A 24702-nucleotide genomic window follows, 5' to 3' on the forward strand; every position below is an offset into this window, starting at 1 on the left:
GTTGAACCTCTGATCAGAGGATAGCAGGTTCAGTTCCTGCCTTACCTGCCCATGTGTCGAAGTGTCCTTGGGCAAGAAACTGAACTGCCCTCCATTGAAAGCCTATGCTTCTTTCAACCAATATAACTTCAACATACTTTTACCTAGAGACACCATTAAAACGTTAAAATGCTAAACATGCTTTTGACTACAACATCAGTTTTGAAATCATTATGGGATGGCGACATGACCTACGGTTTGGTGGCCATTTTTTGCCAAAATATGAGGCGATTTTTACATTTAACTTCTTGTTGGGAGTTAAACGTTGGGAAACGTATTCATTGAGATTTCGTCTTGTAACTTCTCGGGTATCAATGAAAAGCTACTGTGGAAAAAATGTTGCAATTAGAAGTTATAGATTTTCCTTGTGGCTAGCTCGCAAAAGTAGCGAACTCTTATAACTCGCATGTTTTTCAATGGAATACTGTGAAAATTGAATCCATGCATCCATGGCTGGAACTGAACACATTGAAACGTACTGAATACGGACATATGAGGAATGTGGGCGTGGTTAGCAAACAACCTCTGTTGCTTAGGATGTCCAAAAATTTTCTTTTTTTCGTTTAAAATGGTTGCTATGAAGATAAAATGAATAGAAACGCCGCCCATTTGAAAGAAAGTGGATTTTCTATCAACTTATCACATGTAGCTCTTTAGCTTAGCTAATTAGCTTAAGCATTGGGTTTTTCTGAGTGAGTTGATGATGCTGATCACAATGCTAGCACTTTTAACCATGTTAGCAACATCTTCAAATTTTCAACCATTCAGCCATTTCTTCAGCAAATTACGTTTTCATTCAGCAATATAGCAATCAACCCTGCATTTTCTTCTGGAAATGCAGTTCCTTCTAGTTTCATTTTTGCTTTTTTTTGCACTTGTTACTGTTTTCTTCTTTTACTATGGTATAACATGTTCTATATTTGACGTTTGTTCAGTTCAGATTGTTGCAATTATAAAATTAACGTTTTTATTTGCCAGAAGTCTCTGTCCCATTTTTTATTATACACTTAATTAACAAAAAGTGTTTAGGGAAATATTCTAAAATACGACATTTCAAGAAAAAGGCATCAATATTGTTATTGATATCGGCAATACTAGCCCCGTAATTATTTGGCATCGGATCAATACCCAAATCCCTAGTATTGCCCAACCTTAGTTGGTTCCAGTGTTTGGCAGTGAATGTGTGTGTTTGCATTAGTGAAAAAGTAAAAGTGCTTTGGGCCTTAAAAGAAGGTAGAAAAGCGCTACAAAAGTGGACGCCATTTATGATGATCAACAATAATTCTTGATTAGTAATGTTTTTGTCCGTCTCCTATGTTGCAGTATGAGAAATCCTTGCTGGAGAAGTGCATGGAGCTTACCAACATTACAGAGAGGTAACCCTGGCGTTTTGTCGTTGTGAAGTTTGTAATGCACGTGTTTATGCTAAACAGTTGAGTGTTTTGTCGCTTGCAGGTGCCTTCACACAGATGATGAATTCTTCCTAAAATCAATGAGAGAGGCCATCCATGAAATCCTCACAGATGTCAGTGATTCGTTCAGCAACATGATTGACATGGCTTTAGCCAATGAAATCCAGGTATGCAACTTTGTCCACAGTCCATATCAACAACACTTTGTAATGTATCCCTGCTTAACAAGTCTTCCCCTTACACACATCGTCAGTCTTCCAATACAGAGCTGTGATGTATCAGGGCCATAAATATGTCTACTACCCATTTCACTATAAATGCTATTGATTACCTGATTTGTGTGAATTCAGTGAAATATAACCTGTAATCTACTTGTTACCCGCTCAAACTTTTAACAATGGAGCTTTAGCTCCAGTGTTGACATGCTTTCGACTACTGTCACTCTTCAACTGTTTACTCAATTAACATAAATCAGCGAATTCTGTGGTAGAGAAAAGCGGCTTTGTGCCATTGAGCAACACTTAACATTAGTGTGTTGTATTCAGTGGGGCAAAATAGTAGTTATTCAGCCACCAATTGTGTTTTCCCACTTAAAAAGATGAGAAAGGCCTATCATTTTTGACAAAGGTATATCTCAACTATGAGAGACAAAATGAGAAAACAAAAAATACAGAAAATCACATTGTCTGATTTTAGAGAATTTATTTGTATGTTTTTATGGTGGAAAATAAGTATTTTGTCAATAACCAAAGTTCAACGCAACACTTTGTTACAAACACTTTGTTAGCAATGACAGCAGTCAAACATTTTCTTTACGTCTTCACAAGGTTTTCAAAAACTGTTGCTGGTATTTTGGCCGATTCCTCCATGCAGATCTCCTCTAAAGCAGTAATGTTTTGGTGCCATCGCTGGGCAACACAGACTTTCAACTCCCTCCAAAGATTTTCTATAGGGTTGAGATCTGGAGACTGGCTAGGACACTCCAGGACCCTGAAATGCTTCTTAGGAAGCCACTCCTTCGTTACCCGGGCGTTTGTGTTTGGGACTGTTGTCATGCTGATAGACTCAGCTACATTTTCTTCAATGCCTTTGCTGATGGATGGAGGTTTTCACTCAAAATCTGAGGATACATGGCCCATTCATTCTTTCCTTTACATGGATCAGTCGTCCTGGTGCCTTTGCTGAAAAACAGCCACAATGCATGATGTTTTCACCCCCATGCTTTACAGTAGGAATGGTGTTCTTTGGATTCAACTCAGCATATTTTCTCCTCCAAACACGACGAGTAGAGTTCTTACTGATGGTAGTCTTTGTCACTTTGGTCCCAGCTCTCTGCAGGTCATTCACTAGGTCCCCCATGTGGTTCTGGGATTTTTGCTCACTGTTCTTGTGATCATTTTGACCCTAAAGGGTGAGATCTTACTGGGAGCCCCAGATGGAGGGAGATTATCAGTGGTCTTGTATGTCTTCCATTTCCTAATCATTGCTCCTTCAATATAGATAAAGAGTTCAAACAGGAGGCATTAATACAGGTAACGAGTGGAGGACAGGGGATCCTCTTACGGAAGAAGTTACAGGTCTGTCAGAGCCAGAAATCTTGCTTGTTTGTAGGTGACCAAATACTTATTTTTCACCATTATTTACAAATAAATTCTTTAAAAATTAGACAATGTGATTTTCTGGACAGACTTTTCTTATCTTTTTAAGTGGGAGAACTTGAACAATTGGTGGATGACTAAATACTTTTTTGCCCCACTGTAGCCGATACGAAAAGCCGCTTTTCTTCACATCAGAATCAGTGAATTGATATTCTTCACGTCAACTCTCAAAGATTTACGGTATGTCAAAAGCGTGTATTATTAAAGTGTCCTCGGCAATATCTCTGCTGATAAGGGTTAAAATGATTTAGATCGGTTTATGTCTTTAACCAGAATGCTCAACCTTTCTCAGGTCCTGATCAAACAGATTGAGTCTTCAGATAGCACTTCTACCATTGGTACTTCCATAAACAACCTCTTGTCTCTAACCCAGGATGGACCTCAGCTCTGCAGCATCATTGCAAAGGTACTGTGGAAATGTCTGTTTGTCCAATCTTGTGTTGACTGGGGATATAATGTACAATTGAATTGGTTAGTTCAAAAGGGGCCCAAGTCAAAGAGGTTTGTTTTTCCAGGAAATGATTTCAATTGCATAGCTTAAAGGGAGGCTACACCAAATTATTAACGCTTTACCCAGATTTAGCACCAGTTCATAGCTTACAAATGCTATAATATGAAGCACCTCACTTTTATAATTTCAGAGGACTAGCAAACTAAAGTCTCTGGACTTGGGCCCTTCTTGAATTAAACGGGATGCTGCCGTATTGGATAACTAGTGCTGCCATCTATGGAATAAAGCAAAACCCTTGCAAGAGAGGCCCAAGTCCAGGAATTTTGCACTTAATGCATTGTAACCCTTGTGCTATCCTGGGAGTTGGGTCATCTTGACCCACTAGACAGTGCTCTGAACCTTTTTTCTTCAATGATTTGTGATCTTCACTGGTGTCCATGGATGACATGGAATCTTTCCGCCTTTATCCACCTTTGTCATGGTAGGAGTAACACGTCAAAATAAGGGTGGGGTCACCTAAGATAGCACAAGGGTTAAATGTCAAGCAAAGTCAATCCATTACAACTGACTTGGGACTTGGGACTTTTTTGCACATAATCGGATAGCTTTTCCCTTGAAGATCATAGAACATTTAATCTCTATTTTTAAAAATTGTGGACTTGGGCCCCTTTTGAACTAACTGATTCAATTGTTTGGACTTCTTTTTGTTTTAATGGAGGCCTGTTTTGGAATACAGAGCCTGATTCTATGTAAGAACACATACATTCCATCCTGTTAGGACTACATCAGGTAAGACTTCATTGTCAGAACCAGCTAGAAGGCAGTTTCATTTACAGATAAGAATAGATCAGACAACATGTCTAAATCAGCCATTAGTTGTCTGATCACTGCTGGAATTGTTTCGATAAGACTTCTCCTGATGGTTAACACACACAAACATCCACACACACACCTACACACAGACACAACACATTTGTTGTCAGATCAATACTATCCTCTTCCATTGGGAGTGCAGAATAATAAAAAATGCAAGAGGCTCAGATCCTTTTGCTTTTCTGTCTATTTTAGTTAAAAGAAACATCAGGGGCCTATGTGACGAAAAACGTTGAAGTCCCAGCATAGATACAACCCCATCACCAAGTTTAAGGTTTAAAATTAGTGAGATTTTTAAATGTGCTCGCCACTGTTTCCTCCCAACGTCATGTCTATGCCAAGTGACTGTAAAACGGACTCAACAAAGCCGTAGACCAGGGATGTTTGACTCCTGGGTTTGAGGGTTGGCATCCTGCTGGTTTTTCAGAAGCCCATCCCTACCTGCTGCTGATTACCTGGATCAGGTGTTTCGCCCAATAAAAAGCTTCAAGGCTAGGTTAATTGGAAAATATAGAGGACACTGGCCCTTGAGGCCTGGAGTTTGACACTTGTGCTGTAGAGCCTATGACCGATTTGGGCAGTATCATCAATCTTAAGCCTTCGTCACATGCACCCACCCATATGGGGGTTTGACCCGTACGGGTACTGCAGGTTTCTTGGTTGTCTTGGCCTATGGAGGATTGTTGAAAGGAGCGCCTTCATCTTAAGGGAAGTGCAAGTGGGTCTTACAGTTTTCTTGAGGCTCATATAGTCACCTCCTCCATGTCATAAAAGTGGAACGGATGATTAGTGAATCATGAAATATGCTTAATGCTACTGAAAATTTAAACACTCATGACATACAGAGACAAGACAAACTTTAGTCATTAGTAAGGTTTGAGTATTAACACCTTACTGTGAATGTGAAGCCTGCCCGCACGGGGTGTGTATGAGATGTGCAAGTGTCTGTGGAACGCCCATGAGATATCCACACAAACGTCACACTGATTGTCTAATTTCCTAATTTCCAACAATCAGGCTACATGCAAGGAGCGCATGAGGAGCATGCACTTATTTGAACAGCACTTACCGGCTCCTTGCGCAATTTTTGGAGGAGTTGAAAAGTGAAAAATCTGTCCGACACTCCTTCATCTCCCCTACCTCATCCTAACTTGTCCTTGCGTGTTGCATGGATTTGGTACGAGCAGTCACTTGCGAATGGCATGTGATCTGAACGCAGGTTCTTGAACGCTGTTTTAGCATATGGTGTTCAGAAGAGGCTTGGTGTGAAACAACTCTAACCCTGTCCACCGGGTCCACTGAGTGCCCACTTAAGCCAATGTAGGCAAATACAGGTAGGGCCACTAGGGAAACTGTGGACAAACCCATTCGGGGACACATTTTCTGTCCACTTTTAAGACATATGGGGCCCACTAGGCCTTGCTGTCTGGGAATTGGTATTTTTGTTTTAAAAAGGACGCTACCCATAAATCACTACCAAATCGAAGTCTTTACATTGGTCAAAGTTCAACTGGTTAAACTGTTCAATGACTGTGTGTTATGTAGGTATAGCGTGGAAAACATGTGCAGCGATGCATGCATTTAAAAGTTCTGAACAACACTGAAGCCTGAAACTCGCATATACATGCATATATCTAGACTTTTCATTGGAAGTTGTTGCTTGAATGTGTCTTGTTGAGGCCAGTGTGAATGTAGGATAAGACCCTTAACACTATAGATCACATGTGTCAAACTCAAGCCCTGTGGGCCAAATGTGTCCCTCCATGTCATTTTATGTGGCTGGCGAGAGCATTAAAATTTTTAATTTCTTAAAATAAAAATTGGTGTGTATTTATTCATATCTAGGGGGAATCTGACTTGAAATATGGGATTGGGCAACTATACATTAGGACTTAAACACTGTCCATATAACCTAACCTGACGGAATCAAATTTAAAAGGATTTATGCTAGAGCAACAAGAAAATATAAGTTTTTATGCAAATGTAATTGTCACTTTAAAAAGTTATAATAAACAAATAATGAGTTAACATTAAGGAGTAGTTACATTTATTTTTCATTACTTTTAGTTACATGTATAAGTTATATCTGGCCCTTTGACGACAGCCACTATGCTGATGTGGCCCTCAGTGAAAATGAGTTTGACAGGCCTGCTATAAATTATAAACATGAATGCAGTTTCTTCTGTAAAAGGCCTCTGTACATTAATCTGCGTGTTGTTCAGGTAGTTCATGTTGTCTCTTTTCTTTGTTCTAAGCAGGATGAGCTGGTTAGGAGTTCCTGAGATTTCTGTTTGTCTGGTCCCAAAGCCACATTCAATGAGTGTGTGAATTGGTGGACTGTGATCCGACCACTTGCAGCTAAAGAGCACAGAAAGCAAAATGTGCACCCTTCAATTGAGCAATATCCCTCTGCCATGCACACTGTAGTGACTTCACTCATCCACTTTATTTAAATAAAAGAAATTAGCTGTTTAAATGCTTGGGTGGGGACCTCATCCGCCTTCTGCATGTGAGTGATGTGCTAATGGAAAGGCTCAAGCACAACATGGGTGGAGTTTAATTATGTTGCTCTTGTCAGGGATGCATAAAACGGCGATGCTTTCTTTGATAGTTCTCTGGAGATGATTGAAAACTCGTGCAAACAGGTTTGGTGTTCATATTTGACTAAATTATTTGCTGGGAAACTGCAGAAACAAGCTGCAGAGGATTTAATTACAAGTCCAGCAGCCGTTATTGCATCCACAAATGGAATGGATAAATGGTCAAATCCAGTGCAGTCTGGAAAAAAATGGATCTCTGTCAGGGTGGAGCACTCGTTTGAGTCACACATCTCCTTATTGGGGTTCAAATAAATTGTGCTTGTTTGTAGCTGTTCTATAAAACACACTCCTGAGAAATTCATACATATACTACAGCCGGTGTGTTGAATGTTTGCAGTCGCAGGGTGAGTGTCAGCGCAGCCGAGCAGAAAACCATTTGATGGAAGGAAATTACACACTGTATGAGCCTGCGGCTGCACACTAACACGAGGTTAGAGAAGCATAAATGTGCAAGTTAATGTGCTCCACAAGCTCAATTTAAGGGATGGCGGTGAAATCAATGGAAGCAATTGTTTACCAAGAGGCAGTACATTGAAAAAAACCTACGGTAATTATCTTTAAAAAGTAGTGGAAATGCCTTCAGGATCAAACAAAGACAAGCATGCTCCCACAAAAGAAATAGTCAAAGACTTTAGAAGCGTTTTGGGAGGTGCAGGCCATTATTTGTCCCATCATTGCACTCTGGGATACACCGCTCGTCATTTATCTCATCGTTTAATGGTTGAATTTAGCAAACAGAAACAGGTTTAGTCTCTCATGAGGAATTCCAATATAGGAATATTATCTAGCCAATGCCATCATCTAAGCTAAAAGAGTAACCTTAATCACTATTGATGACTTTATGTTACAGTGATGATTATTTAGCATTTGAGCCATAAGACTGACAGCAGAGCCGCAGTGTTTCCTGTAGGAAAATAGTTTAAATCAAAATCCTAAAGCTAATGCTAAAAAACTGAAAGCTTAGTGAAAAATCTGTAAACACGTATATTTATTTTCAAGCTCTGTAAGTCTTAACTACGGGGTTTTAGCCAATGTTTGGCACTTATGTAAACCAAAAAAAGAGGTAGCCTAAAAATAGGAAAAGTACGACGGCGTATTAGAGCAATCTTACAAACAATTTTTGTTTTTAATTATGACTTTAAAGTCGTACATTTATGGGAAAAAAGTCGTAACTGTTAAATTATGAGAATAAAGTCCTATATTTACGACTTTAAAAGTCATAGGCTAAATGTATGCCTTTTTTCTTGTAAATTTATGTTTTAAAGTTTAATTTTATGACTTTAAATGTAAATTTACGAGAAGAAAATACATACATTTATGAAAGAGAAAAAAACAAGTCAACAAAGTTGTCTGTTTATCTGAGCCGTGCTCGGAGATGAAAGCGACATATGTCGCGTGGAGCCTTTTGTACAGCTTTATTTCCGGATAGGTTTCAAAAGCAGAAATTCTTACCTAAATTTGTGCGTAAATCAAATTTTACTAGGGCAAAAACATTGAAAAGAATCTGCTGAAAACCAGGCTTCTTCAGACGAACACGTCACACAGGAGATCTGGAGGAAATCTTGTTTTTTGTGGAGGAAGAAAGGGGACAGCTGCAGGAAATCCATGACATCATCAACAGGCTACAGAGATCCTGCAGGCCGCCCATCAATGCATAAAACATTATTCCTAAACTGTAAATCATACAATGAAGCTTCCAAACATTTGTAATCTAATTAATAAACAGTTGACTTCTTCGAATCAAAGACAGTTTGATCAAATTAAGATCGGTCTGTTGCCACACATGGCCTGCACATCCTGGAGTTTAGGTCCACCTCAACTTTAATGTCAACTTCTTTTTTGCTTTGGACCTAATCTTCTAGATTTACAAGAGTAAAAAGTTTTAAATTTACGAGATTTAAAGTTGTTGATGTACACGTTTCTTTTTCTCGTAAATGTACAAGTTTTAATCTTGTAATAATACTTTTTCAAATTTTTTTTTTTTTTGTGGTCTTAATACTCCGTCATAGAGAAGAACACTAATCATTAGAAGAAAATCACTAGAAAGTAGTAACATTTTCTGTTGATCCAGCAAAGGCTTTTTTACTTAACAAGAAATCTTGTAATACATATCAAAATCTAGAAGCGCGGAGGTCCACACAAGCATTTAAAAATAAAAAAACTAAGCTAAAAAAGCTAATTATTAGATAGAATAATAATAGCTTCAATTTAATACAGCCCAATCAATAATAAGTATCTTTAATAGTATTTATAAACAAGTGGTTTGTTTTTTTGACTTTTTATGGACATGATTATAGTTCATTTTGATTAAAGATTAAAATGACCAAAAAAAATTGGTGTAAAGGCGTGAAAATGACTCAATTTAGGACAGACTATGAACAATAAGAGAATAATATTCTTAGCACAAGTTGGCCCATCCTAATAAATCCAAAATTCATTTTTGTCCCCAAAATAATGACAATTAATGCCAGGCTAACTTCAACATTTAGCAAACTTGAAAATAAGATTCCTGATTCTTGAAATAGTACAAAAATTACTGTGAAAAAGGGGGGGGGGGGGGTATTTGCACGGATGTACATGTGATCAAGCAGAAAAACTGATATGTTGACCACAACTAATCTGAGCAGCCAAAATTCACGTTGCTGCATTCTCCAAATGCAAAAAAAAAAAAAAAATTCTATTATTTTTATTATTTAGTTATTAGAATATTTGCTACTACCATCAAGATCTGCACCTGCGGCATATCCTATTATTTAACATTTATTTCCTTATTTCTACCTCCTAGCTTTAAATGAAACAAAAAAATCTCGACTGCTGATTTTGAGAATGGCTTTAAAATAGCAAAGAGGAGTTAAAACAGCTTAAAACCTGCAAACACATCCTGGATGTCAAAAAAACAATGTTATGAATCTGCTGGTCCTCCCTCCAGGAGGAATGGTCCTAAGGGAGGACTCTCTGCAGGATAAATGATAAAGCAACATTAGAAAAACAAAAGTAAAATTCCAGAAATCCAAATGAGAAACCAGAAGAGGTTGGGGATAACACTGATTGGTTAATGAAGTTTGAGTTTTGAAGAAGAGAGAAAGCAGAAGGATGTTTTTCCTGAACTGTGGTGAAGAACTGGTTGATCATTCAGTGAAATTTCACAGTGTGTGGCCAGAAGCGGGGAAAAAAAAACATTTCCTTTTTTATTTTGTTAAAATTTTGTGGATTTACATTTGGTTTTCTGGAGTTTTGAATTCATTGTTTTGCTTTTTTTGATTGCATTGAGTGATTTGCCCTTCAGGGCCACCATACCTTGGTGCTTCTCCTGATTAAAATGAAGTGTGAAACAGAATAAAGGCAAATGAAAAAAGAGCAACAGCATGACTTTGTTTTCAAGTTGTATCTGTTACATGCAGGGATAGAAATTCCAGGTCAAATATGTCCTAATACCTAACATGACATAAACAGATTTCAAACTGGATAATTAAATCACTGAATGTTTATCTAAAAAAAACTCCCATTTCTTTGTAAAGTGAGGGTCAGACGTTCAGAGGGTTGACTCAATCTGGTCTGACAGTGTTGGCAGTTCCTACAGGCACGCTGGACCAATACTGCGTAGGCAGTGAACAGGAAGAGCAGTCAGGCTGGAGGGCAGAATGATTAACCACTTCAGGCCTTAGCAGAATATGATCCATGCCTGCCCGGTATAATGGCCTTATTAGGATAATGGCTGCAGTTACAGGCTCCGTCTTCCTCCAAGTAATTCCGCATATCTATCTGCACACCGAACACAATTCAGTCGGTCCAAGTGGTTTTGGTTTGTGTTTGCCTGGCCTCAGTGTGGGCACAGACCCAATGCAGGAGCTATTTTGGTTTGTTTACTCTGAGCATTATCCAACACAAAATGTCCAGCTATTATGACTCGCTCTTAGATTTTCCTGCACACTGTTTTCATTCAGGAAATATGTGCATTTCGGCAGGTCTGACCCCACATTGTGAACTGTGGGGGTAATATGATAGCGTCTATGTTGTCAGGCTCGCTGGGCAAAGTTGGCCAAATCTGTAGGCCGTTGGGGGGTCTTCTGGACAGATTAAAGGCGGATCCTGGTCCAGATGTGTGGGGTCTTTGGCTCTCACAGCACCGTCCACAGAAAGAAACAATGACATTCCTCAATTTGGGTTAAAAATATGACAGCAGCACATCTTATATGAGGAGAGTTCATGGAATAGTGTGAAGCTTTTATTGATTGTTTTTTAATCTTTGTCAATAATGATACTAATTTTGACACAGAAATTGGGGGCAAGCAAGGCTTTTTGCTCAGAGGGCATCTGCCCCCCATTGTCCCTTTGTAGCTCCGCCCCTGTGTTCCATCTAGTCATCCTGAACCATTTTTTTCAAACAAAAAGGCTTTTTTTTACTCAGCAATCTGTCTTTTCTGGGAAAAGAAACATGGGAATGTTTTGGTAGCAAATTTAAAGAAAGCTAAAAATTAAAAATATGTTAATGAGACATCAACTTAAGAGGGCTTCAAGGTTTAGGGAAGTTCTTTGTGGCTTGGGAATCTTATTTTTAAACTGCATAGAGACCGTTAGTCTGGGTTTGCTTTTGGGAGAATTAAGAACTTTTTCACTTTTTTTTCACAGCAAACCATCAAACTACTAGATAAAAAGATGAAAAGAAGCAGCTAAAAACTGTGCAGCAAACGACCTCAGTGTGAGTTTTTAATGGTCAGGGTGTAACTGTTAAACAGCTGGAAAAGATTAGCACTCTCTCACATGGCAGCCTCTTAAAATACAGGTGGATTTTCTGGGAGCTTTGCACATTCCCACTGCAGACCTGAGCCTGAAGAACGTGGATGGAGCGATTTAAGCTGCTTGAGCCCGTGCATGAAAATACAGGAAGGTTACTGGAAACATACATATAGCTGTCTTTCCGTTGACTATGAAATTGCGCGAATTGGATTTGCGATAACAATTTTGCTTAATGGAAACATGGCAATTTGGAAAAATGTCGCATTTATTGAAAAAAGGTTTTTGCGCTTGGAGGAGGTGTTTTTTTTTTTAAATTGACACATTTTGCAGAACTGCAATGGAAGCAATTTTTTCAAATGAAAAACAACCAGATAGTAGTGCGCTTCTTGGATGGAACTGGTGGCCTTGGGCGCTGCACGGTGGGAGGTCCCACAGCATCACACAGCTCATCAAAAGTTGAGCATGTCCTGTGGAATTGTTGGATCCACAGCTCCTCTGTAAAAAAAAACAAAATGGCTTCATCCTTAGCCACTCCCACATGTCAGGAGCTCGCCGCTCCATGGCCTGAGTAAGATAAGATAAGATATTCCTTTATTAGTCCCACGATGGGGAAATTTCCTTATTGCGGCAGCAGTACAGGAACAGAGAGCAGTATATAAAAGAAAAAGACTATGGAGTAAGTATAAACACCTATATACACAATATACACACATACATTCCAAAATATTGCACAGGATGATCATATGATCGGTTATTGCACAGGGTAAGATAGGACAGAGTCGACGATGTTGAATAACGTGGTTCACTGGGAGCAGCTAAGGTTGTAAAGTCTGATGGCAGAAGGTAGAAACGACCTGCGGTGTCGCTCCTTCAGACACTTAGGATGTCTCAGTCTGACGCTGAAGGAGCTACACAGTGAGGACACAGACTCATACATGGGGTGGGCGTCGTTCTCCATCAAGGATGATAGCTTAGCTACCATCCTCCTCTCTCCCACCTCCTCTATTGAGTCCAAAGGCAGCCCCAGAACGGAGCTGGCCTTCTTCACCAGCTTCTCCAGTCGCTTCCTGTCCGCTGCTGAGATGCCGCTGCACCAGCAGACCGCTCCATAAAAGATGGCTGATGCCACCACAGAGTCATAAAAAGTCTTTAGGAGTGGTCCCTGCACTCCAAAAGACCTCAGTCTCCTCAGCAGCTAAAGCCTGCTCTTTTTGTACAGTGTGTTTTTTGTACAGTGCTTTTGTATTGTGTGACCAATCCAGTTTATTGTTGAGGTGAACACCCAAGTACTTGTATAAATCCACTCTCTCAATGTCCCTTCCTTGGATGTTCACCGGTGCTAATGTAGACGCAGACGTCTACATTAGATGCAGACGTCTCCTTTGATAGATGATGATGAGCGCTAGAAATTTGAATGTATCTGCTGGAAATGAATGTATTGATCACGTCCATCGCCATGTTTTTCAATGACTTGTCCCGTAAGTTGGTTTGTGTTCATTCACATGATGAGGATTTAGTGGAAACTGTGTAATTGTGTTGTTGTTGTTAGTTTTTTAGTTTTAGGCAAAACATAACACAAGTATACGGCCTTGTGTGGCTCTTCAAACAACAATATAGATATGGAAACAGCTAAATCTGTCACTGTTAAACAAATTCAAATAATTTTAAAAACTGGGGGATTTCAAAATAATTCAAATAGTGTTGGGAAAAAAAGAAACAATTATCAAAGAGCATCCAAAGATTCTTCCAGTCTGAGAGAGTCTGAGAGGATCAAATACGTTGTGAGAACAGAAACTAAACTTCACTGAGCTGCATGTAAGACATTAAAAAGAAATTTAAAGCAACTCTAAAGTGTGATTTAAGAAATAAATATAAGAGAGTCAAGAACAATTGATGCATATTTCCTGTAATTCTGTAAACTTGAGTTTGTACTGAATTAGAAAAAAAAGAGCCTTCCATTCAATAAGTTGTTCATCTTTATCTAAAGCCTATTTTGGACTTTGCATATGTAGTGTGTTTGTTTATAATGCTTATTTTTTATTTCATTAGTTTGAAATAAATAAAATAGAAATCACCAAATGGAATAGCTGAGCTGAAAGGTTTCGGTTTGTGTGTCTTCGTAGCTCTGACGTCTGCTTGAATCTGAATTCCTCCTTCTCAGGAAGGAGCTGTGGTGGCTCTGTTCAAGATCTGCAGACAGGACCGCTTCAGGGAGCTGTACGCTCACGCCCTGAGGACGGTGGCCTCCATCTGCTCCGTGGAGGAAGGCATCAACCAGCTGGACAAGGTAAACCCGTCTCTGGTGCCTCCCTCTCTGCAAAGTTAGAGCCTTCCCTCCTCCAATTAAGACAAGAAAAAAGAAAAAAAGAAAACACTTTAATGAGAGTTATTCAGTTGGAGTAAGTTTGCACAAATCACATGACATTTTTTCATCTCGTCATGTTATTATTGGCAGGGTGAACATGGAACGTGCAGCGTCTTTCCATCTAATATTATAATCTTGGTTCACTGCTGCCAATACTTTTAATTTGGAAATCGAGGTGTGAACAGGTCGACCGTTAGGGAGCTGGAAGATGTTATGGTGTGTGTGTTTGTGTGTGTGTGTGTGTGTGTGTGTGAGAAAGAGAGAAGGAGACACTCATTATTGTTGCTCCTGCTTCTCTACGGAGAGTACAGCCAGCATAAACAAGCGTCGCACCTGCGTGGACAGGCAGAAAGGCAAATAGAAGTGGATTCCAGCCGTGTCTGTTCACATGACGAGCAGCTGGAATCACCCAAGTGTGAAGGCGCTTCAAAGGGGACCAGTGTCCGCCTCCGATTGGCGGTCCGGTCCTGGAGGAGAGGCAGCCAGGCTCAGCGGCGACCGCTCAGGCTTAAGAAACCCAACTGTCTCTGTTAAAAGAATGATCCAGAAAAAGAGGCCCAAAAGCACCTGTGATGTTCAGCGCCGCATGAAAAACAATCCCCAGCTGAAATATTACACAATAACACAAGTGAATCATCACTCTTGTTAAAGATGATGAACTCGGAAAGACAATAGTTTCTTTTAAAGACGTATGTCAGTGAAAATGGTGTTTTTATTCTTTAATTTTCTTTAAACTTGTCCTGTCCAACAGCTAGGCAAACAGATGAAAGCTGAGGGCCTCTTGTGTTGGACATATTTTATTTTAACAAGAGGGGTTATTCATCTTCAGACAAACCAAAGGTATGTCTGAATAAACCCCTTTTGTAATTGAAAAAAAAAAAAAAAAAAGAAAAGAAAATGGTGTTTTTAACATGTTCTTGTGACATTTTTTACATGATGGAGGACATGTATAAAGGAAAATTTACCTCCAAATTGCATTTCTGAGTATTCCTTTATTCAAACTACAGTGAAGTAGATGCTACCCTACTACTACTCTAATGTATCCACTTGTAGACAAATAGATCCATGAAAGTCTTTGTTTTCCTAGTCTGAGCTGGAATCTGGATCAAACTCTACAACTACATTATTAAAATATATTAAATCTGACCTAAGTGTTTTTTTTGCTTAATCTTTAGCAAAAAAAGTATTCTATTTAAGTGTATTACAACTATACTTAGTGCTTTAACTCTATCCATCCATCCATCCATCCATCCATACAATGCTTTATATACTGTTGTATACTTAAATTTTTCCTATTTAGAAGTATTTAGTTAGCAGGTACAGTATAAATGTACTAAGTATTCATAATAACATAAACTTCAGGTGTTCTAATTTTTGCTAAATGAAATTGGGTTTGTCTGTTGCTGAATTTCTGTCATCTTTTCAGCCGTGGATCTTTTAATGTCTTGTATCTTTTACCGAGTTAAAAACTCATGCTAAATATATTAGAAATAGCTTTTATTTAGTTTGAGATGGTCTGAAATGTTTAGGTTCTTTAAATGTATTTGAAAGGTGTGTCCTGCAGAATTTGCTAAACATCATTTTCATTTACTCTTCATTGGTGTCATTTAAAATCTTTATTTGAGTGCATTTATTCTGAATTGTTGTTTTTAATCAGAACAATTGGACCCAGTAATCACGTATGTAACAAACCCAAAAACCCAAATGAATAAACATTTTAACAGATATGCTTCCTTATTACATGAAAAATTTCATTTTTACATAAACCAATTCCATAATTTAAGTTAAATCAGTAAACTTAAGTTAAGTTTGTGAAGTTCTTTCATTTTCAAAGGTCGGTTTTGCTCTGGTTAATTCCTATTTTGAAGAAAACTTTTCTAGGATCCGTTTATGACGAGGAGCTCAGAACCAAACAAAACCAGATCTCTTTCTACCTTCTAAGTGAAGAAAAAGGTCCAGCTGGAAGAAAGAAAAAAAAAGTTGTGGAAGGAGGAGGGGGAATCTGATGAACGGGGGTGTAGAGAGTTGATGGTTCCACGTCAGTGGGCCGCTCGCTGCTGCTGACGTCCACAGAGACAAAAATAGGGAACGTGCCTGTAAAGCTGATGCTCGTCATGCAGAGGAGACTGACAGGTGTAGCTGCCTCAGAGCTGACAGTCTGCTGCACTTCAAATGTTTATGGATAAACCGGTGTTTTCAGGGCGGCTGAGCCTCTGCTTCGGAAGCAACGCTTGCTTCTTTTCCTCCATAGATCATAGTTGTGGTTCGAACAGGTGATGAGTTAATTTTATGGTTTCTTCTTGGATGGTAAACTCCAGGAACCTGTTGATGACTCAGTCTTTTTCGTGAATGATTCTCAGATTTTGGCCTCACACAAATGCACAATCTAGGAAAGAAGTTTCTCAAACAAATGTGGAGATGCAGGCTGAACTCCAGCTAGTTGGCTTTTATTGAGCAACACTGCCCCCAAGTGGTAAAAAAAAATAAGTCGAGTTAACCGCTGTTTCATTTGCCACTTTGATTGGTTTTAGATATAACCTGTTTTTATAATCCTCTGCACACTGCCAGCAAATGAAAATATGAAATCATATCACCGCTTACCCTTTGGGCCGATTTTCAGTAACCGAAATAACCTCCTGCTTTGTTACTTAAGATCCACTCCAATAAAAATAGTGTTTTCAGGGTTTTTAACAAGTTATCCTGGAATATTTCTGATGATGTAGGACATATATTACAAAAATTAAGCTTAAAATTGCATTTCTCTCTTAATTCAAAAAGTTGTGTGCATCACTCCAGAAACACGATTGGTGACTCTGAATTCTCTTTGGAGTGTGACTGTCTGTGATGTCTAGTTTCCTGCCTTTGCCCTAAAATCTTCGAGATAAGCTCCTGCACATTTATTGTCATAGAAGATCCATGTTGGTAGTTAAAACACACAGCCCAAAAAAACTTGGAAATAGTTAAAACATTCTTCAAATGTAAAACAATTTTCTTTAAATAAGAAAAAATCCTCCAACGGAGTTGGAAAATTTTTTTGTACCAGGAAGTTTTTTTTCAATAAAGCCATTTCTGAGACCCCTATTTCATTAGCGTGATCCAAACTTTCTTTGAACTGGTCCATGTTTCTCCCCTGCAGATCATCATTACTCCACTAGGGGCAGTAGAAGGGCTTTTCCTGCTCATTACAAAATGGCTGCTTCCTGAAATCTCACTTTTGGCAGGAAAAGTTTTGATAATTTTATGGTGCAAACAACTAATCTTTTGTTATTGATTTTTTAAAAAGATTTCTTCCTGTATTAAAACATTGAAAAATGAGCTTATAGTTAATTATTTATAAAATCTTTTTCATTTATTTTGCTACAACAAAACAGTTTCTGTTATTTGTTTGAATGTATCTTGAGAACAAGGCCTCTCAGTTGTTGTCTCCCTTCCAACACAACAAATAAAACATCCTTAAAGGGAAAATAACAAGTGTGTCGTAGTAATGGGCGTGTGGCTTCACGTTTTTTACCTTCAGGTGGACGGGATTCTGTGCCTGGCAGACATCTTGACTGATGAGAGCAGCGTGGAAGCAGCCAGGGCCGAGGCGGCGGCGGTCGTAGCTCAGATCACATCTCCCCACCACACATCCACCCAACATCTGGCCAGCTTCCTGGAAAGCATGCATGACATTGTCACAGCCCTCATCAGTGAGTAGGAAGGCCTTCGTCTCACCTCCCTTTTAAAATGTTTTACCTCTGCTCAAATGGTGTTCTATTAATCCTCTTAGAGCTGTGTGAGAACGCCTCCTGCGGGGAGGTGTTCCTCTTGGCGTCTGCAGCTTTGGCCAACATCACCTTTTTTGACAGCATGGCGTGTGAGATTCTGCTGCAGCTGAACGCCGTCCACATCCTGCTGCAGGCCTGCAGAGACCAACAGAGGGTGGACACCCCGTACTCCAAAGACCAGGTACACAGTGAACAGGCTGTAAAAGAAGAGAAAAACGACATAAAACAAAATACATAAATTGAACATTTGTTTAAAAAGAATGAATTAATTAAAATTCTGTTGTACTGTTTAAACCACAGGTGGTGACAATTTTGGCCAATCTGTCTGTCCTGGAGCCTTGTGCTTCAGAGGTTATGCAAGAACAAGGTAATTCTTTCAATTTTATTAGTCAAAAACTATTTTTTTCCTGTTTTTTGTTTTGTTTTGTAAAAAACCCCCAAAAAACCAACAACTTGTTTTTCCCTTGTTATTCGATAACTAAAGGGAAAAAGAATTCTTCACCTTGCCTCTAGAGGGCAGCATCGGGGAACTTATAAGTTACCTTTGTTTTACAATTACAATTTCTAGGCATTTCTATTTAATTTAGATAGTTTCATATAAAATATTGTTTCTTTTTTCCACAGAATTGTTCGAAATTTTTAATATAAGAATTATTTAAACCCATATCTTTCCTGTTTCGATGTTTTAATCTTGTTTACAGGAATCTTGCTTCCATTGAAGCTGACAAATAAAAACCTCCTTACTTATATTAAACCTTCATCTTGAAGAAAACTCTATCGAGAGATGAAACATGGTCCCAAAATTTTTGTTAATTTTTTTTCAAGGAATGTCCAAAGTTTGGGTGATTTATCATGCAAAATTAGAATTTTGGAGCAATACATTGAAGTTCGGAAACACACAAGAAAAGAAACACAAAACTCAAAATGCTCAGAAACATGAAGCATTAAAGTGGATGAAAGAAATATAGTTTTACTGCCCAAAAATATATAATGTCTTCAAACGAAACTGAAGGAATCTTGCAGTAAGAAGAAAAAAAAAAGAAGTTTGACTCATGGACTTCCTGAGTGCAAAGAGATGATGAAGGAACTTTGGTTTGGAGCAGGTCCAAAGTCTAAAACAAATAATAAAAATAACCCAACAACCTCCCACAGGCATCAGAGGTATGTTTGCTGAATGCCACTAGAGTGCAAGGAGACAGCATTAAATAATTCCATCAAGCAGGTTTAGAAAAATGCTCATGTGAAAACATTTCCAGGTGAAAAATGCATTTTATTGAAGCTTTAAATGACAAATGTGCAAATTCAAAGCAACAAAAACACACAGACGCACAAAAAAGAAAGGAAGAAATCTGAAAAGATTTCATCCCAACCTGTTATTTTCAGAATCTGAAAGATGCTGAACATGTTTTTCAATAATCAAGCCTGCAAAAACAGTGTTTCACTTTCATTTACTTGATTGATCAAAAATATGCTTTTACTTGCAACAATTTCATAAAGTCTGCAGTTATTGTGCAGAACATTCAGTGTTTTAAGTTATTTGATTTCAAATGCTTTTTCTTTTTCTGTGTTTTGAAACAAAAAGATCTTTCTTTCTGGATTTTTATATAACAAACAAGTTTAAATGTCTGCAAAGCAATTTATTAGCAATGTTTGATTATATTTTTCCTTCACTGAAAAGCTTTTCAGCTTTGTCTACATTGTACTCAAATTTGCAAATATTAAGCTTGTTTATGTTTTTGTATTAGACTAAAATCATGTCAGTATTTCCAGTTTTCTCTGCTCTTTTGTTTGTAGTTTTATAACTGAACTTTGAATTCAGATTGTCAAAACCTTTTTGAAAATATTCTGATATTTAATATTTCTTGAAGTGATCAAAAATCCCTTAGAACAAATTTGGCTTAGTGAATAGTTAACATTTACATTTACTTGGTGCTTTGTGTTTGGTTTAAGTACCATATATTACTAAGGCGCATTTTTCTTTCTGCATAGTTTGATCAGGGCTGCGACTTATACTCAGGAACGACTTATAGTCCAAAAACTATGGTACATATAAATCTGTGTTTTGTTATATTTCCCATGTTCCTGTTGTGTGCGCATCAGGAGTGGAGCGGCTGCTCCTGCTGCTGGGAGAAAAGCCGTCCTCGCCCAGCCCATCAGAGGGCGCCGCCTGCGAGCGAGTCCAGCAGAAAGCAGCAGTCACCCTGGCTCGTCTGAGCAGAGACCCTGATGTTGCCCAAACAGCCATCCAGCTGAAAGGTTTCACGACCGCTCATTGCTGTTATTGAAGTTATTAACTGAACTTTAGGAACATCTACACAGAATCTTGACACAAAAAGATCAATCGTACTCCAGTGGGTGCACAAGAGTGGCAGAAGAAAGAGTGAAGACAACACAGTCTCTTATTGGAATAAGAGACTCAAATTTGATATAATATTATATAAAGATATAAAGATTATAATCACTATGAAAACATTAAATACCGTATTTCCGCACTAATGGGCGCATCACCTCTTTTTGAACTTATGTCATTTATAAGGCGTACCGAACTATAAAGTGTCTTAAGCACAACAAGAGTCAGAGGTACATCCATCACTCTTAATAAAGTTATTAACTGAATTCACATTAACTCAGGGGTATTACAAAAACTATATAGTTGGGCACTTGTAGTGCCCTGGATTTGAAAAGCAATTCAGATACCATGCTCTCTACTTTTTTTTCTTATTTTAAACGGGGGATATGATGTCATACATTTCACAAAGATAAAATCGAATTGACATGAGCATTTTGCAACGACCATTTATGAATCCACTGAGTCCTGACAATAAAAATTTTGATGTTTTGTTAAAAAAAATTAATTGAAATAATTAATGTGGTTATATTCGCCTATCTAATGAGCATCGATGTGCACTGAAACCTCTGGGAAATTTCTAGGGCACTGAGTTTTGGAATTGTAGATTTGGACAGCATTACAAAATGGCGACGCACTATAAAGTGCTACCGCTAAAAGAATCGTTACTGTGACTAAGTTAACTCCCAACCCTGTTACTAACATGTACAAAAAACAGTCCAACACCGCTACACATTAGCTACGTTAGCGTATTCACAATAACACTCAACTTTGTACGTAAAACATAAAAAAACAAAGTCTGACACCGCTAAACGTTAGCTTCGCTAGCCTATTCACAATAACACCTAACCTAATTTACAATTGGTAAAAAACAGACAGCGCTAAAGCAATCTTCCCTGTGACTACGCTAACTCCCAACACTGTTTGTAACATGTACAAAAACAGTCAGACACCGCTACACATTAGCTACGTTCACATTAAGGCTTAAGATGTGAATTATTGTCCGGAAAATACTTTAATTTATTTGCACATAAATGCCTCAACTAATGGACGAAAAGTATAAAATTAAAAGTGTATATTTTAACAATTAAAATTATAACCCTTGAGTTAGAAAAGTTACATTTTTTCACATACAGCTTTTATGTTTATTTAAATACACAAAAAATGCCTAAGCAAAACAGAAAACACATCATAATTGACACATTTTTCTTTTTGCATTTCTGCCTAAAATTGTTGTAAATGTTTTTATTTACAGTAAATTACTCATGTGTCTGCTGTTCCTTCTTGATGTGTATAATTTTAAGTCACCTACATATCAGGCGAGCCCTTAAAGGATTGTCTCCTCTGTTGTCTTCAGCGGTCCCTCGTCTCATTCAATTGTGTCGCTCCCCTACTGAGAGAAATAACAGCGACTCTGTCCTGGTCGCTTGCCTGGTAAGTGCACACGATGCACCCCTGTGTGTATGTATGCCATCAGGCCTGCCAAAACCACTAAATGATTCTGTGTCCTGCATGAAAATATGTCATTCAAACATTCAAATTGCCTATTTCGGCTATGTGTTTTTTGGCCTACTACTCATTTTCATCCATAGTCATCATATAGTCTGTCCTATAATGTGTAAAACAGCTGGTGCACCCAGCCAAGGCTCTATTTAATTACCACTGTATGGCAGCACATGAAAAACATCATAAAGTTCCGTTTACTCAGTACGCAGAGCTATAGTGGACATGCGTTTAGACATTTTTCATTAAAATAACATTCTCTACATGACATTAGGAAACCCTGCTTGTGCTGACTGATTAATATTCACATTTTGGTTTGGAGCTAACATCTAAGGCTACATTCACATTATCCTCGGCAACACGCATTAAAGCGGCCACTTCCGATGAAAAGTCTATGTAAATGCTTGTTTTTGGGATACGTGTTCCGAACTCTTGTGCTCAAAAATAGCTATGCACATGTTAAAGCCCGTTTTCTAGCTCTACGTACAAAATGTGCGACTATGTAATGGACGTTGCAAGTTAAACCAGGTCAAACTTTGACCGATCTGGGACTTGGATTTGGTGGTGATTTACCCTTTCATTTATGCAAGTTCCAACCATTGGAAAGTTGATCATGGAGGAGAAAAAAATAATTGCAGCTGGAATTCTCCGACAAAAAGTCTTTCATGAATCAGAATCGAGCTGTGAAAGAAAACGCCGGGAGCAAGAATCCTGAGATCTAAACCGCTTCAACATTTCGAACCCAACCTCTTCCAACTCTAGGTGGCGAATATGTGCTAGTTATCAGTAGAATAAGAAGAAGCCCTTCCCTGCTTGTACAGTGTGAACACCAGGGGCTATGTGGGCGTTAAAAAACACCCCTTTGGCGTCTTCTTGTCAGTTTCCTCACATTAATACATTAAAGGCCCGTTCACACCGGGACGAATTTCGCCGGCGATTTTCGCCGACGTTTAACGCCTCGTGACTAAACAAAGGGCACCTATGTGAGTGTGCACACCGACGCGAAAAAACGCCACGCGTCAGCGTCAAAAAAAAACCCGCCTCGGTTCGTTTTTTTTTTTTCGACGCGTCGAAATCTATTCGACCAATGAGAATGGCGCTATTGCACACGTGTCTGGAGCTTCTGAAGTTACAGTAAAACACAACTTGGGGGCGCTCAAACACAAAACTGCCTTGCTGAGCACACATACCAGCGAAGAAGATAGACGTCAAGTAGCGTCTACACTGCCGCGAAGAAATAATGACGGACATTCTAAAATATCCCCGAACCAAGTACCAGTTGGAGCTACTGGTGCTTGAAATATTCATGTTTTCTTTGTATTATTCTGACAAGCGCGTAAATACTTGCTCTCTTCTTCTGAGTGAAAAGCGACTTTAAGAAGCGTAAAGTTGCGCAACGCCACCTTGTGTACAGGAGTATTTCTGTTTACATTAAGCGCCATCTAATGTCAGGGAATGAAATTGCATGTTCGCTCGGCTCATCGTCAACGAAAATCGCCTGGGTGTGAACACAAAAAACGTGGCGAAAAACGCTGGCGAATAACGCCTGGCGATTATTCGTCCCGGTGTGTACGGGCCTTAAGAGTTTCTAGATGTTGATTTTTTTTTCCAAGGATGCTGAGCTTTCACACATCATTTGTAATCTTAAATATAAATGTCAGGGGCTTTCCTGGCTGAATGGGTAAGAGATGTCATGCATATTAGTCACTCGCCATTCAAAATTAATTGTAATATTCAACATGTTTTTGTAGTATCTACATTTAAAAAAAAAGATTTTCTTTAGAACTTAGGGTAAGGGGTTAGTAGACGTGTTGTGCATGTGTTTAAACTCTTGATATTTCAAGCCTTCACGGTTAAAATTCTACCTTTTCTACCATGTTGTGGATGCGTGTCCTTGCACTCTGCAGCACGCAGCGTGCTGTGTTGGGGCTTCCTTTGTGCCTGCTGTGCATGCATAATGCGTGTGTGTGTGTCTGCAGGCCGCTTTGAGGAGGCTGGCAGCAGGCTGTCCGAGCAGCATCAGTGTAGCCGACCACCAGCAGCTGATCAAACCACGCCTAGTTGACTCTTTCCTTCTGTGCTCCAACATGGAGGAGAGCTTTGTGTGAAGAAGGAGCTCATTAAACCACTGAACTCATCTTCACTCTGACCCGTTGCCTCAAACTTCAGCAAAACTATCAGCAATCTCTTTCATTTAAACTCACAGCATTAATAGTCTTTAACAAAATGTTTTCTTCAGGTTTTACTGGCCTTTCAAATTAAAAGCGTAATTACTTAAATTATGAAAAATTCACTCTGCTTTTATTATTGTTTTTATCTGTACTTTTTTAGGCAAACACTTCAAGAACTCCAAAACCAACTATCCTACAGATAATGTTAATCTTTAATTTATTAAGCTTTGGTACACTTGTGTAATTTTCTCTGAGGTAAAAGATTAGCTGAGCTTTTGGGAAATAAAACAAAAAATATTTTGTAATTCTTCTGCAAGTTGCTTTTGGGAAATTCAATCTTTTGGCCGCTGGGTATTTTTTAGTAAACATCATGCCATAATTCTGTTGCATTTGCTACTTTGAATATACATTTTACTTTTGGAAAATGCTTTTGTTTTTTAAAGAATTATCCTTATTGTATGCATTTTATGAAATAAAGGAAATGATTTATCCATGGCTGAGTATGTGCTTTAATTCCAAGTGTTTTATGGTACATATGTTTGCTTTGTATTTACATTTCTTTTTCATTAATTATTATTTCATTATTTAAAGATTTAGGGAAACATTTCAGACTAAATCCTTCCATTTTCACGTTTTTTAAAATGCAGAAATGTGGTTAAAGTAGGTCTGGGTTAAAATTATTCACATTGATCTAAAATCACAAAATCCTACATTAATTTGTTCAAAACTATGAATTGATTGAATCTAATTAAACATTTTATTTGTTGTTTTTCTGAAAA

General features: G+C 38.4%; 1 protein-coding gene across 2 annotated transcripts in view; it reads left to right on the top strand.

The window, feature by feature from the left end:
- insc (INSC, spindle orientation adaptor protein) overlaps nucleotides 1-24418 on the top strand; it is a 76061-nt gene extending 51643 nt beyond the window's left edge. For both annotated transcript variants that reach the window (XM_004069393.3, XM_020703798.2), the window contains exons 4-13: nucleotides 1363-1415; nucleotides 1495-1618; nucleotides 3402-3515; nucleotides 13932-14057; nucleotides 17653-17824; nucleotides 17905-18083; nucleotides 18203-18269; nucleotides 20003-20158; nucleotides 21607-21683; nucleotides 23732-24418. In XM_004069393.3, coding sequence (XP_004069441.1) covers nucleotides 1363-1415; nucleotides 1495-1618; nucleotides 3402-3515; nucleotides 13932-14057; nucleotides 17653-17824; nucleotides 17905-18083; nucleotides 18203-18269; nucleotides 20003-20158; nucleotides 21607-21683; nucleotides 23732-23860 — 1197 coding nt within the window. In that variant the 3' untranslated portion in view covers nucleotides 23861-24418. The remainder of the gene's footprint in view (nucleotides 1-1362; nucleotides 1416-1494; nucleotides 1619-3401; nucleotides 3516-13931; nucleotides 14058-17652; nucleotides 17825-17904; nucleotides 18084-18202; nucleotides 18270-20002; nucleotides 20159-21606; nucleotides 21684-23731) is intronic.
- The last annotated feature ends 284 nt before the right edge of the window (nucleotides 24419-24702 follow it).

This window comes from Oryzias latipes, chromosome 6 (assembly GCF_002234675.1).
Source record: "Oryzias latipes chromosome 6, ASM223467v1".
Classification (NCBI taxonomy): Eukaryota; Metazoa; Chordata; class Actinopteri; order Beloniformes; family Adrianichthyidae; genus Oryzias; species Oryzias latipes.